The sequence below is a fragment of the Penicillium brevicompactum genome, assembly GCF_028827555.1.
Source record: "Penicillium brevicompactum strain IBT 35665 chromosome Unknown utg000002l_segment0_segment0, whole genome shotgun sequence".
Lineage (NCBI taxonomy): Eukaryota > Fungi > Ascomycota > Eurotiomycetes > Eurotiales > Aspergillaceae > Penicillium > Penicillium brevicompactum.
This window is the reverse complement of record NW_026623205.1, coordinates 2,510,249-2,522,229: the sequence shown is the minus strand read 5'-3', so window position 1 is coordinate 2,522,229 and position 11,981 is coordinate 2,510,249. Positions and strand designations below refer to the sequence as shown.

The 11,981-nt window shown below is 51.7% G+C and overlaps 5 protein-coding genes across 5 annotated transcripts; 1 reads left to right on the top strand and 4 right to left on the bottom strand.

Annotated features, from left to right (window-relative positions):
* Window positions 1-90: 90 nt before the first annotated feature.
* On the top strand, window positions 91-1,991 carry N7506_003623 (triacylglycerol lipase family protein; the record flags this gene model as incomplete). The annotated part of the gene is made up of 4 exons (XM_056952918.1): window positions 91-168; window positions 239-369; window positions 426-1,215; window positions 1,263-1,991. The coding sequence occupies 4 exons, from the start codon at window positions 91-93 to the stop codon at window positions 1,989-1,991; spliced, it is 1,728 nt and encodes a 575-aa protein (XP_056814610.1).
* Window positions 1,992-2,078: 87 nt separating this feature from the next.
* Window positions 2,079-3,906, bottom strand: N7506_003622 (uncharacterized protein; the record flags this gene model as incomplete). The annotated part of the gene is made up of 5 exons (XM_056952917.1): window positions 2,079-2,509; window positions 2,561-2,714; window positions 2,766-3,100; window positions 3,146-3,474; window positions 3,527-3,906. 5 exons carry the CDS (start codon window positions 3,904-3,906, stop codon window positions 2,079-2,081), a joined length of 1,629 nt encoding a protein of 542 aa, XP_056814609.1.
* Window positions 3,907-4,334: 428 nt separating this feature from the next.
* On the bottom strand, window positions 4,335-5,950 carry N7506_003621 (putative amino acid permease; the record flags this gene model as incomplete). The annotated part of the gene is made up of 2 exons (XM_056952916.1): window positions 4,335-4,372; window positions 4,429-5,950. The coding sequence occupies 2 exons, from the start codon at window positions 5,948-5,950 to the stop codon at window positions 4,335-4,337; spliced, it is 1,560 nt and encodes a 519-aa protein (XP_056814608.1).
* Window positions 5,951-6,801: 851 nt separating this feature from the next.
* Window positions 6,802-9,011, bottom strand: N7506_003620 (uncharacterized protein; the record flags this gene model as incomplete). The annotated part of the gene is made up of 2 exons (XM_056952915.1): window positions 6,802-8,912; window positions 8,981-9,011. 2 exons carry the CDS (start codon window positions 9,009-9,011, stop codon window positions 6,802-6,804), a joined length of 2,142 nt encoding a protein of 713 aa, XP_056814607.1.
* An 888-nt stretch (window positions 9,012-9,899) lies between these two features.
* On the bottom strand, window positions 9,900-11,279 carry N7506_003619 (uncharacterized protein; the record flags this gene model as incomplete). Its single annotated transcript, XM_056952914.1, has 1 exon — window positions 9,900-11,279. One exon carries the CDS (start codon window positions 11,277-11,279, stop codon window positions 9,900-9,902), a length of 1,380 nt encoding a protein of 459 aa, XP_056814606.1.
* Window positions 11,280-11,981: the final 702 nt, after the last annotated feature.

Genomic DNA, 11,981 nt, shown 5'->3' with positions numbered 1-11,981 from the left:
AAGCACATGTCTCTGCGGACAACCCGCGTGACGTAGCATGTGAAAGAGGGTCCGCATGTGCATCTGCGTCTTTCTCCCGCAACCTCCAAAATGGAGTGGCTCAGTCTATGGAAGATCCTAAGCGCACTCTTCAATATGATACTCGACGTGACTCAATTCTGGAGAGATGTGAGATATCCCTCTCAACACGAAGCGTGACCCCCCCCGCGCATCTCCATCCCAAGCTAACAAGCCCCAGAAACTGCTATCATGGTGGCACTCCAAATCCCCCCGAGACCGGCTCTTCCACACATTATCCAACGCGCAAAGCTACGAAGAATGGGAAGAAGCCGCCTTCGAGCTCGACGAGCTCCTCAGCAAAGACCTCTGGTATGTCATCCGATATCCGGTATTCGTCCGCAGAGCTCAACTAACCCGAAACCCAGGCGCCAGAACCCCGTCAGTCGGCACTACGATTATAGACTAATCCTCGGAAGACTAGAAGCGCTGATGAGCGCACGGGAATGCGAAGACATCCTCACGCTAGTGAACCTACTACGCTCAGGACTCGTCCGGAACCTGGGAAATATCACATCGACGAAATTGTTCACTCATGCGTATGCAGGGACGAAATTGCTGATCGATGATTACATCACACAGGTTGCGCTTTCGATACAGTATGTAACGGGAGTGCAGCCTACGCATGCGAGTGGGTTTACGTCACAGGCGAAACTTGAGTTACTGCACGATACGCGACAGGCGTTTGGGCGGACGACGCTATTACTTCAGGGTGGATCTGCGTTTGGTCTTTGTCATCTGGGTGTTGTGAAGGCTTTGCATTTGCAGGGGTTGTTGCCGCGGATTGTGACTGGGACTGCCACGGGGGCGTTGATTGCTGCGCTTGTGGGGATTCATTCTGAGGATGAGTTGTTGCCGTTGCTTGATGGGGAGGGGATTGATCTTTCTGCGTTTGAGCGGAGGAAGAAGGTTAATGGGGCGGAGGGGAATTCGGATTCTTCATGGTTGGGGACGTTTTATCGTCGTATGAGACGGTTGTTTAAGAAAGGGTATTTGTTTGATGTTGCTGTTTTGGAAGAATGTGTTAGGGCGAATGTTGGGGATTTGACCTTTGAGGAGGCTTATGCGCGCTCGAAGCGTATTTTGAATATCACCGTTGCGACGACGGGGAAGAACGGGACGCCGAACCTGTTGAATTATCTCACGGCACCGAATGTGGTAAGCTGCCTGGAAGTCGACTTTGGACGTCGTTCTAACGATTGTAGCTTATTTGGTCTGCTGCTGTGGCATCCAACGCATCGTCCCCTGCCGCTCTTTATTCCCCCGTCACTATCTACTGCAAAGATGAAACAGGGTCGATAGTCCCTTGGCCACATACGCAAGATGCCATCTTCCGTCCTTGGCGACAAGTCAACTACAATGACGGCGAATCGCCTCTTTCCCGCATCTCAGAGCTCTTCAATGTGAACCACTTCATCGTCTCACAAGCCCGGCCATACCTTGTCCCATTCTTGCGCTCAGAGCTCAACCTCTTAGATAGGCGACAGACAGGCTGGAACAACCTTTCTCGTTCAGCAATGCGGCTTATCATCGTGGAAATCCGTCATCGATTCCGGCAACTGGACTACTTGGGCCTACTCCCTTCACCGCTGAACAGGCTTCTCATCGACGAAACGATCCCGGGCCCCAACCTGACGCTCGTCCCGGATCTAAGCTTCTGGGATATCCGAAAATTGTTCCAGAGCCCGACGAGAGAGCGCGTTGCAGAGTGGTCGCTTAAAGGGGAGCGTGGGGTGTGGCCCGCCGTGAGCGCGTTGAAAGTTAGAGAGGCTGTGGAAATTGAGCTGGATCGGGGATATCAACTTGTGCGGAGGCGGAGGCCTAGTGATGCCTCGGTACCTGTGCCTAAACAACCTAATCTTATGAATGAGGGGGTTCCTCGGAGGAGGAAGGGGAGTGATAATGAGGAGGGGATTCTTGCTGATCGGGAATGAGGTTAGGAGCGTGTATTGAGAAAGCACCAGATAGACTACCACCCTAAATCTAGACCTAAAATAGCTACACATTCACTCAGCGTTTAGCTAAGGACTCGACTCAGGCTTCAACTGAGGCTTCCACGCTGGAGCCAGCTCAGGGCTCGACTCGGGAGTTGACTCGGGCTTCAGCTCAGGCTTCGACTTGGGACTCGGCTTGGGGCTTAGCTCAGGCTCCAACTCAAGCTCCGATTTCGGCCTTGACTCTGGCTCCGACTCAGGCTTCACCTTAGGTTTCCGATGCAGCTCAGGATCCAATCCTTGGCGGGTGTAGAATACATCGAGATCTGAAAACCAAGGATGCACGAGCATCTCCCTTGCTGTCTTTCGATCTTCCGGCCGCCATTGAATCATGTCTTTGATCACATCAAAGAACGCCCAGCTTTCATCATCTCCTAGTCGACACTCGCCTAGAAGGGGCTCCACATCACCCGGCCAGAGAGGTGGATCGCACCATTCATCATCACCCTCAAACATCGCTGCGAAAAGGTCAGCCAGAATTCAGTATACTAGCTCACAGGAGCACTCACATTTGTCGAAATGGCGACTTTTGAGCATTCTCTCTCGCAGAAAGTAAGGTGGAGGTCCTAACAATTTATGTATAGTCCAAGCAACCGATTGATATCCCAAAGCACCGACACGGTCGTCGCCAAACAAGACCCGACCGTACATCAACTCCCAAGTCTACGAAATTAGACACAAGACATTGTATGCATCGGAAGGAAAGAGACTTACCCAGCATCCCAGACTCCAGATATCCGCCGAATAACTATACCCGCCCTTGTAATACAGCTCAGGTGCTTGATATACACGCGTGCGAGATTCATCACGCAGCTTCCAATAGTCGTCGCCAATATCACCCTCTTGTTTAACGTTTCCGTCCATAGCCCGGCCCAAGCCTCCTAGCTTGATTCCATCGATGTCTTGACTTGCACCGAGTAGCTTCGAATGGGGAATAATCTCGCCCAGATCGCCTCCCTGCCATTGGGACTCTCTCAGCTGAGCTCGCACAAATTCATCAATGACCGAGTCGTCAGGTTGGTCGAGAAATACGTTTTCTCCATGGATACCTGTTTGATGTTAGACAGTCCTACTACACCAAGGAAGATTCTTACCTGCATGGATGAGATGGCATTCAGTGTGCAGATAATCCAGCGCCAGAAGGACTTGATACACCACAGACTTGATGACTTTCATAGGAACTTCTCCGTCATATTTCAAGTCTAGTAATTCCGCAGACAAGCTGCTACCAAGAGCCTCCTGGATGATAGTCTCGTGCCATTCGCCCTCCCCGCGAATATGATTTAGAGCGCCGAATCTCCGCCTCAGCTGCTTTCGACCGAGATGGTCAGGGTTCCCCTTCTCAATCTTGTCAAACGCCACAAGTTCCATCTCGGCAGATTGTTCGCGCTTATACATTTTAGCGACAGCGTATTTCTCATATCTGGTTTATTAGCAGTTGGATCCAAATACTGACATCTCAAAGAGCAGCTTACAATACGTCTCGTGCCAGCCAAGCAGAAGCAGTCTCTCCCCATCCGAGCTTTCCAACAATCTGCCACCGACCCAGCATCGCCTCGCCGAGGGTGACGGCGGCGTATTTCTCGCCATAGGGCGCAAGACTGTTCTCCTCGATCGATGCGTCTGATGTGTCGCTTGTCATGAACCCCCTGCGTCCAAACTGAGCGGGGAATATCAATCTCTCATTCGACTGGTAGGTTTTGCTTTTTGGTATCTCGCTAGGGTCTTCATAACTCCCTAGCCATCCCATGGTGGTCTCCAAAATGAAGTCTAGACATCTTATGGTGATCCCCAGAAAGAGGACGGATGGAATGCCGATAGCGCTGTAATAGAGAAGATCCCAAATGAGATCCATTGCGAATATTGGACCAAGAAAAAAATTGACAAACAAAAGGGGATTGAGCGAGGGATGGTGTCTCTTATGACTGGCTTAGCTAAAGACTCGAGTCTGTAAAGTGGAAGGTGATTGGATCAAAGTAGTTTCTTTCATGAAAATGGATTCCAATCCATGGATTGAAGCTGTGTTTCATCCACAAGCATCCTTTCTTTCTCCAGATTTCTTTCATGTCTGCATGTCTTTGAGAATCCAGCCTCGCTATTTCTTTGATGTACGATTCGACGTTCCAAAGTCCCCCATGAAAGCCCCAAGCAGGTCGAGGACCAAAGTGATCCATGGATGTGAAAATAGCACATAATGAAAGAGCTTGACAAGATTAAATCCAGATATAAACGCTAAAAATAAATACAACGCGAATACTGCACACCCAGATACTCATTGAAGCCTCAAGTCAGAGCGTCCGACTCCGGGGGTCCCTTGTAAGCTAGAAGAACCGTTAGCTCAACCCAATCAAACCCAACAAGACCAAGATCAACTTACATTTCCTAGCATAAGCCGCAAACCAAACCGCCGAGATAGCCATAAACCCCACAAAAACCACCGAAGCATAATTCATCGAAACCGCCGTAACCGGCAACGCAGTCGGCATACTAAAAAGCACCAATTCAAACGCAATCCAAGCCAACGCCACCACATTAACAACCCTCCCAACTAAACCCCCACAATTCCACGGCGCAGAACTAACCTCCTCCCTCCCATGCCATAAACTCAAAAAGATAGGAATTGCATAAGCCGCCGCCAGCGCCATGACACCCACAGAAACAAATGCGGTAAACGCACTCGAGCTCCCTAGATTAATTAACCCGAGCAGCATCTGGATTCCGGTTACTAGGATCAAGGACCAGACAGGTACGCCGTGGCGAGCGGAGACCTGGGCCCAGAGACGGGCGAGGGGGATTGCGTCGTCGCGCGCGACGGCCCACGTGGATCGTGATGCGGCAACTGTTATGCTGATTGAGCAGCAGAAGGCGATTATGAGGACCAGGACGCTTAGGGCTAGACCGCCGGCTGGGCCCATTACTCGGGTGAGGATGTAAGGAAGGGCCTGGCCGGCTGGGGCTGTGAGGATTTCTGTGAGAGGGGGGAGGGTTGCGCAGAGGGGAATGATGAAGAAGAGGCCTGCTGTTCCGCCTACTGGGACGCTGAGGGCGATGGCGCGGGGAACTTTTATGGCTGGGTTTGAGCATTCTTCGGCCATGGAGGAGATCATGCCTATTGCGGAGAAGGTGAAGGCTGCTGGGAGGAGGCCGATGAAGAAGGTGAAGCCGCCCCAGTTTGCGAGGGAGGTGTCGTAGTGGGTTAGGGTGTAGGATGGGGAATGGCGGGTTTCTGATTTGATGGAGACGGCGATGAGGATGACTAGGATTGTTAGGGCTGTCCAGGCTGCGCAGGCAGTGTCGACTTGGGGGAGGTAGTTGTTGGCGTAGATGCAGATTATAAGGGAGGTTAAACAGATGGCGTAGAAGATTAACAATAATTGCCAGCTATTTGCTGACCAGGAGGAATCGTAGTTTGATATGGTTGCTGAAAGCATGGAGGCGAGACCGAAGTTGACGCTGAGGGTTATTGTCCAATTTCCTATCAGCCAGATCCAGGCGTTGATGAAGGATATAGTTGCTTTGTTGCCGCGGCATATTTGGAAGGTCCAGTAATATGGCCCGGCGGAGGTTGGATAACGAGATGCCAGCTCGGCTAGCGAGAAAGCGATGCACTGATCTAGTAGGCAAACGACTATCCAGCCTACAAAGATGGAGAGCTGGCCGCCGCCATAGATTGCTGAGAGGAGAGGTGAGCCCTCTCCAAAGGGAATCGCGGCCATCGCGAGGGTTTGGAAGAGGAGAGTGAGAACGGAGCGGTTACGGCATAGCTCTTCTGTATAGCCGAGTTGATTGAGCTCGACATTCTCTGGAAGGGGGGATATCGTGCCCTTCTCGTGGTCAACATCGGGGCTTGGAGTGGTGGTTTTCTTGAATGACATTTCGTTCTTCGCTGTTTGGGTCATTGTCAATGCCAATACTATGTGGAAGCAATAAAATTATAGAGCAGAATAATGGAAGAACTCAGTCAACTATATTTGGAGTCACAGAATTTGATTGCTCGTAGGATCAAGTATATGACATGAGCTCAACCGTAGCACAAATGCACGAGACGTCATTGAACAAAAGAACAACATCTCGAATGCGGAGGTACGGCGAATGATAGCCATTCTGCACAGGAGCCACATGATTAATCCGGCTTCACTACGGCTGAGAGGGGAGTGGCTTCGCATTCTACAGTAGCGATAGGTAAGGTTATACGATAGGAATGGACGCATAGCGCTGATAGGCGAGGAAACCACCAAGGACCGAGGAAGGCTAATCTGACGAGGATCGTATTGACAGTTCTGGAGCGGAATGCAGAGGTGATGCAAGGAGTTCTTTTCTCTTATCTTGCAAATTCTTTGCTCCAAGGTTCTTTGTGTTTACGGAATACGTTACGTGCTTTATGGAATCTGCATCGTCCACAGTATACGCAAATGATCATCAATGCGCCGTTCCAATGTCACCAATCTGTGGCACTGAAATAAATAGCCCAGTAGATCTGAATGTAGGTAGTCCGGCAGAAAGATAGTAAACCTTGACGCCAGACCTAACCCTAAAGAGCAACCGCTTCCCTGCGAGGGGTCGACTCCACATTCGATCCGGCAGATTTTGATTGGAACAGAAGATCTTACAGTTCAACATGGAAATCGACATATTCATTAAAACTAGTCACATAGAACGAAACATAATTCGAGGTATCAAAAAACAAAAACCCATGTTCTCAGACATCAAACATTATAAACGGTAAAGAGTCTCAATAGAAATTGGCACATTACTGAGCCGTAGACGGACGACTCGGATTCTGATGCGACCTGCGGGAATGGAAGCTCATCCGATGACCACTGCGCGGAGCCCCCTCAGTAGCCATGAGTGGCGGGATGCTAAAGCCATACCCCTCTGTTTTAGCGCTACGATCCTGGGGATCGATCTCGACCCGGATCGCCACGTCAAGGCCACCGTACATACCACTCTGCGTATCGATTCCATCAGCTGCACGGTGGTTGGATCCAGCGCCGACTTCGCCCTTGTGCAACGGGGCGTGTCCGTCCTTGGGGAGCTTGTCTAGCTTTGCGCTCTCGGTCTCGAGGATCCCGTCGGCGCCGGTGGCGCTGGGAGCGGTGACCTCGGTGAGGATTGCGTAGTTGCGCGATGGCATGGTGACCTTGTTCCACGCAGCACTCTTCTCCTCGTTACCGGGCTGCTTGTCGAAGATAGGCATCAGGGTCTCGTCGCAGTCGCGGTCTAGGTGGTGGATTTTGTTACGGCGGGCGAGGAGGTTGGCGACGGCCTTGGGTGGGGGCTTGTTGGTGATGGCGCTGCTGACGACGTTGACGATGAAACGGTGGTCGTTTTCACCAGCGAGGTTGAGCTTCGGGTTCGAGTAGAAACGTCCGATGGCTGCGAGGTGGACGTCACCACTGAGAATGGTTACACGCATGCTGTTGCTGCGTGCGAGCTCTTGAAGACGCTGAACGAGCATTTTGCGCTCCCGCTTGTGTTGGCGCGCGGTGTAGTGGTCGTCTAGATCATCGAGGAGATCGACCTGGCCATCAAACTCGTTGAAAAGTCCACCGGCAACACCGAAGCGCTTGTTCAGCAGTCGGATCGGGGCAATGACTGGGGATGTGAGGATGTTCTCGAGCCAGGCAAGACGGGGGTACGCGATTGGAACGCCGAGAAGCACGACAAGGTGCTTGATGTCACCCTCTGCATTGGCGATTTCACGCTGCAGGCGCTCAAAGATTAGGTCGTATGTGTCGTTGTAATTGACTTGATGACGGGTACGCTCTGTGCGGGCGTCCAGACCCATGAAGGCAATACGCTTTCCAAAGCGCATGTACAAGCTTCGACTACGCTCTTCGACGTATGGACCTGGCCGTTTACCAATGATCCAGCTATCGTCTTCTTCCTGGTTTTCCAGAACGTAGGTGTTTTCCACCTGACGCGGGTCAACACCCGAGGTTCCATTGACCGCGTGCATAGTCTGCGGGGAATCGGTGGTGAAAGTGGACTTGGGAGGGGCCATGTGATGCTGGAAGAGGCAGTAGTACTTGAAAGCAACACCGCCAATACCACGGAACACGGCGCACTTCATGAAGTGATCAGTGTATGAGCCGAAGCCATCGATGATATCATGGTCATCCCAGATATTGACCTGGGGAATGCGACCGTTTGCCGTACGGAAGGGCTCGGTGTTATACCAGCGCACGTAGTTGGCATAATAGTACTCGTCGCAGTCAGCGCGCATCTGATTATCGAAATCATGGTTGCGCCTCTTGTGAGGGTTTGAAATTGCCGTCCAGGGCTTGAGTGGTCCGTCCACACGAATTCCGTCGTTGTAAATTTGGTCGCCGCCGCCAACCATGACGTGGAAGGGCTTCTCGCCGTGCACGCGCATGACATCGTTCCATAGGTTCGGGCCTACCCACGCGTTCATGTCCGTACCGACAGAGAAGCCATTGCACGAGTGGAACATGATGCGCATGGACTGTTCTTCGGCAGGAACCACGAATTCCCAGGGTGCCTGGACCTGATCTCCGGACGCGTTGCAAAGCCCGGGGATGTCGTACTCCCAGCGCGCCTCGAAACTCTCCACCGGCACAGCCAGCGAGAATCGCCAGAATGCCTTCTCGGGATCCTCGTATAGCTTGAGACCTTCGACGGTTTGGGGTTGGGCGGTACCACCCTGTCCGTCCACGGAGCCGAGCTGGCGCAGGCGCAGTTGGGGTCCTTCCTGGCCTGGCTTTGTGACGATCAGGACACTACCGTGCCAGACGGTGGCGGCTTCGTAGTGCATGTTCTTCAAGTTGATCAGGGGGCCGGAGATGAGCTCAAAGCGACCTGAGCTTGCGGTTGGTCCGTTATCCCCATTTTGAAGGGTCCCTGTCATCCCAGAGGGTTCGGTCAGCTTGCGCGACTCTCGCGACTCGGGGTTAGGTCCACGATCATACCATTGGCGGGCTGCGCACTGTATTCAGCCATGGCGGGCAATTGGCACGATTCACGGAAATCTCCGGGATTGGGGAAAAGTGAAAGGGGCCGACTGTTGTCGCACAGGGGGGGATTATAAAGACTCAATCGGACAGGGTCACAGTCTCACATTAAGGAGAGGGAGCGAGGGATGGGAATGGGAATTAGGCAGCCTTTAACGATAGGGCTGCAGGGCTGAGAGGAAAAGCAGAACGAAGCGAAATTAGAGCTGCAGATCAAAGTATTCGGTACCTTCGGTGGTCCGCCGTCTTGGCAGCAAAAGAAGTACCAGCTACCTGCTCACAGCTCTTATTCAACATGACGCCGCCAAGACTTTCCGCGAGAGTCATTGGCCAATGGGAGGGCGGATTATGCAAGAGGCCCCGGTGAAGCCACGTAGCGCCACATAAGTTATTGTCAGCCGACGTATGATTGGCTGGACATTGTGGCGGTGCATGCCTAGCTTCGATCGATCGAGGGGTTGGGCTTGTTGTGCCGCTCCTTCCTCGTTGGGTTCCGTTCTTTCTGCGGTACACCGTCATTTGGTCGGACTTGTCCTGACTTCACTCGCATTGGACTATGCACTACGGAGTATACAGCGCCACATAAGCTTGAACTGTTGGGCATTCTTGTTTGCTATGACCCGCTGATCTTGTTGACCGCGATCTACGGAGTACGTGGAGCAAATTCTACTCCGCGCAGATGCTAGTGCTACTTCACGTTATGATTGGCGCCACAACTTTCGAATCCTACGCAGTCATGGAACAACAGATCAGGTAATATATCGATATTTCATACCTAAGCAATTAATAGGAAATCCGTGAGAAAAACATAAGAAATGCCCAGGTGGGCGAGACTACTCCGTACGGAGTCGGTAAATTAGAACCTTGGAAAACTCCATTATCCCATGAAAAGCTTGGACTTGAAAGAGTTCGCAGGCTTGATATCCACCCCAAATGGCCCCGTGGGAACGGATTGTGTCGTGACGACCGGCCACCCTCCGGATTTACCAGACATACCAGACCTTCGAGCGGTTGGCTTACCGGGCAGCCACTTGAACAGCCGTGCAGTCATATTCCGGGTCTCTGCCTTAAATGGCAACCAATCATGGACAGTGGGCTTGGCCGCGCTCTTTTTCCAAGGCAGCCAACCGAAGGCTGGTGGTATGTTCTGCTTCAAGAGCCACCATTTGGACCGGCGCATCTGCTGCGGCTCTGGTCTGAAAGGCAGGAAATTGAAGAGTCCACAGCGTTGGAGTAACTGATACAAAGGCCATTGTCCCAATGTATTCAGGTGCTTGGAAATGTGTCCAAATACACCGGTCGGCGGCTGGGCTTCCCCAAATGGCCACCATGCAAAGGGCCACCATGCAAACAGGCTCATATGTGTGGTGCTCCGAGAAGGTGTTGTGAGATGTTTGACCAAGATATCAAAGGCAGTGAGGAAGCATATGGCGAACAAAAAGGCAACCGACATTTGGATCATGTTTGGAACCCAACTGGCGTTGTGCCACGCTCGAGCACGAGGAATATGAGGAGCCCGGACGAAGTCAACTGGGGGGATGTCAACTGTATCGAAGGGCCCCACAGTGACGGGATCCGGAGGGAAAGGATCCTCAGCGATAGAATCTGAAAGGTGGGGATCTAGAAGAACTTGTCCCATCTCTGCCAGAAGATCCGGATCCCGAGCCTCTTGCGTCCAGAAGAAGTTCATCGCTAGGGTCTGTCGTAGTGACTTCTGTCGGAAGTCACCAACACTGAGATGCTTGCGAGCGGCAAACCAGGCCTCGCGAGATCCGTTCATCAAGACTTCGCGCAGATCTCGTTCACATGCGGCGTAATCCTTCAAAGGTTCCTCGGAGCTAGAACATAACAGGGGCGCGAAATCGGCAATGAACTGCAGATACTCAACGACAACAACTGCATCAAACCCACTGGGGAATCTTCGTGATGAAAATCCATTGTGAAACAGGACTCCAGTATCCAGGATCTCGATCTCATATTGGACAGCGGACTTCACCGTGGCAAGGAAGGTTTGGACTTCGGCCTCGATCGCGAGCTCTCCCATTCCATTACTCCAGACACTCCAAAGTTCTTGATAGTCTTCAAGCGGCTCATCGGTTTGGAAGGTATATCCTTGCAACTTATGAGCTCCGTAATCCCACGCCAGAACCAGCATACTGTTGTAGTTTGTCAACACGTTTGCAACTGGCAGACACAGGAACACGATGATAGGGTGCTCTTTGTCAGGGACGTTATCGAAGTTCATCTCAGTGTCCATTTTGATGTTTCGGAATCCATCTTTTTCAAAAGATAGCACTCGCCTAAGCGAGTATCGAGATCGCGACCGCCCTCTATATGTCCCAAATAGAGGTGGTAGTCGATCACACCCCATGGATGGCGCATGTGGCAGTTCACAAAGGTCTCGAAAGATACATCGGATTGAGCCGAAGAACCAGAAGTGGAACTGCTTGCGCTGGAGAAGATGTTGGTTCGCTTACCGCGGAAGTTGTTCTTATTCAAAGTGATTAGCTTGTTGGACATCATCTTGTCAAATAAAAACTGAATGTGAGCGGGGAAAGATAAATTAGGACGTACAGATCTCTAAGTGTGTGAGATATGACTGGATTCGAGTCTCGTGGCAGTCGTCGCAAGCGCACGAGAGAGTGATGTGTGGAGTGTGGAGATTCTTTTCGTGAAAGAGAAAGATGATCTCCTTGATGGATTGGTGGATGGTAAAGATGAAGGCGCAGAGGAAGAAGATGCTCTTGAGGTTGAATCTAAGGGAGAGGAGCTGTCCGAAGGCTGCGAAGAACTTGTCTTCCTGGTAGCTTAAGCAGTAAACGGCTCTGAGGAAGTGATAGATGATAACCGCTTGACCTACTCGTACAGTCAGACGAGCAACTACTAGAGTTACCGAGCTGAGCCAAATACCGAATAGAAGCCAGATGAATGGAGAAGGGAGGAGCTCAAGGAGAGTGTA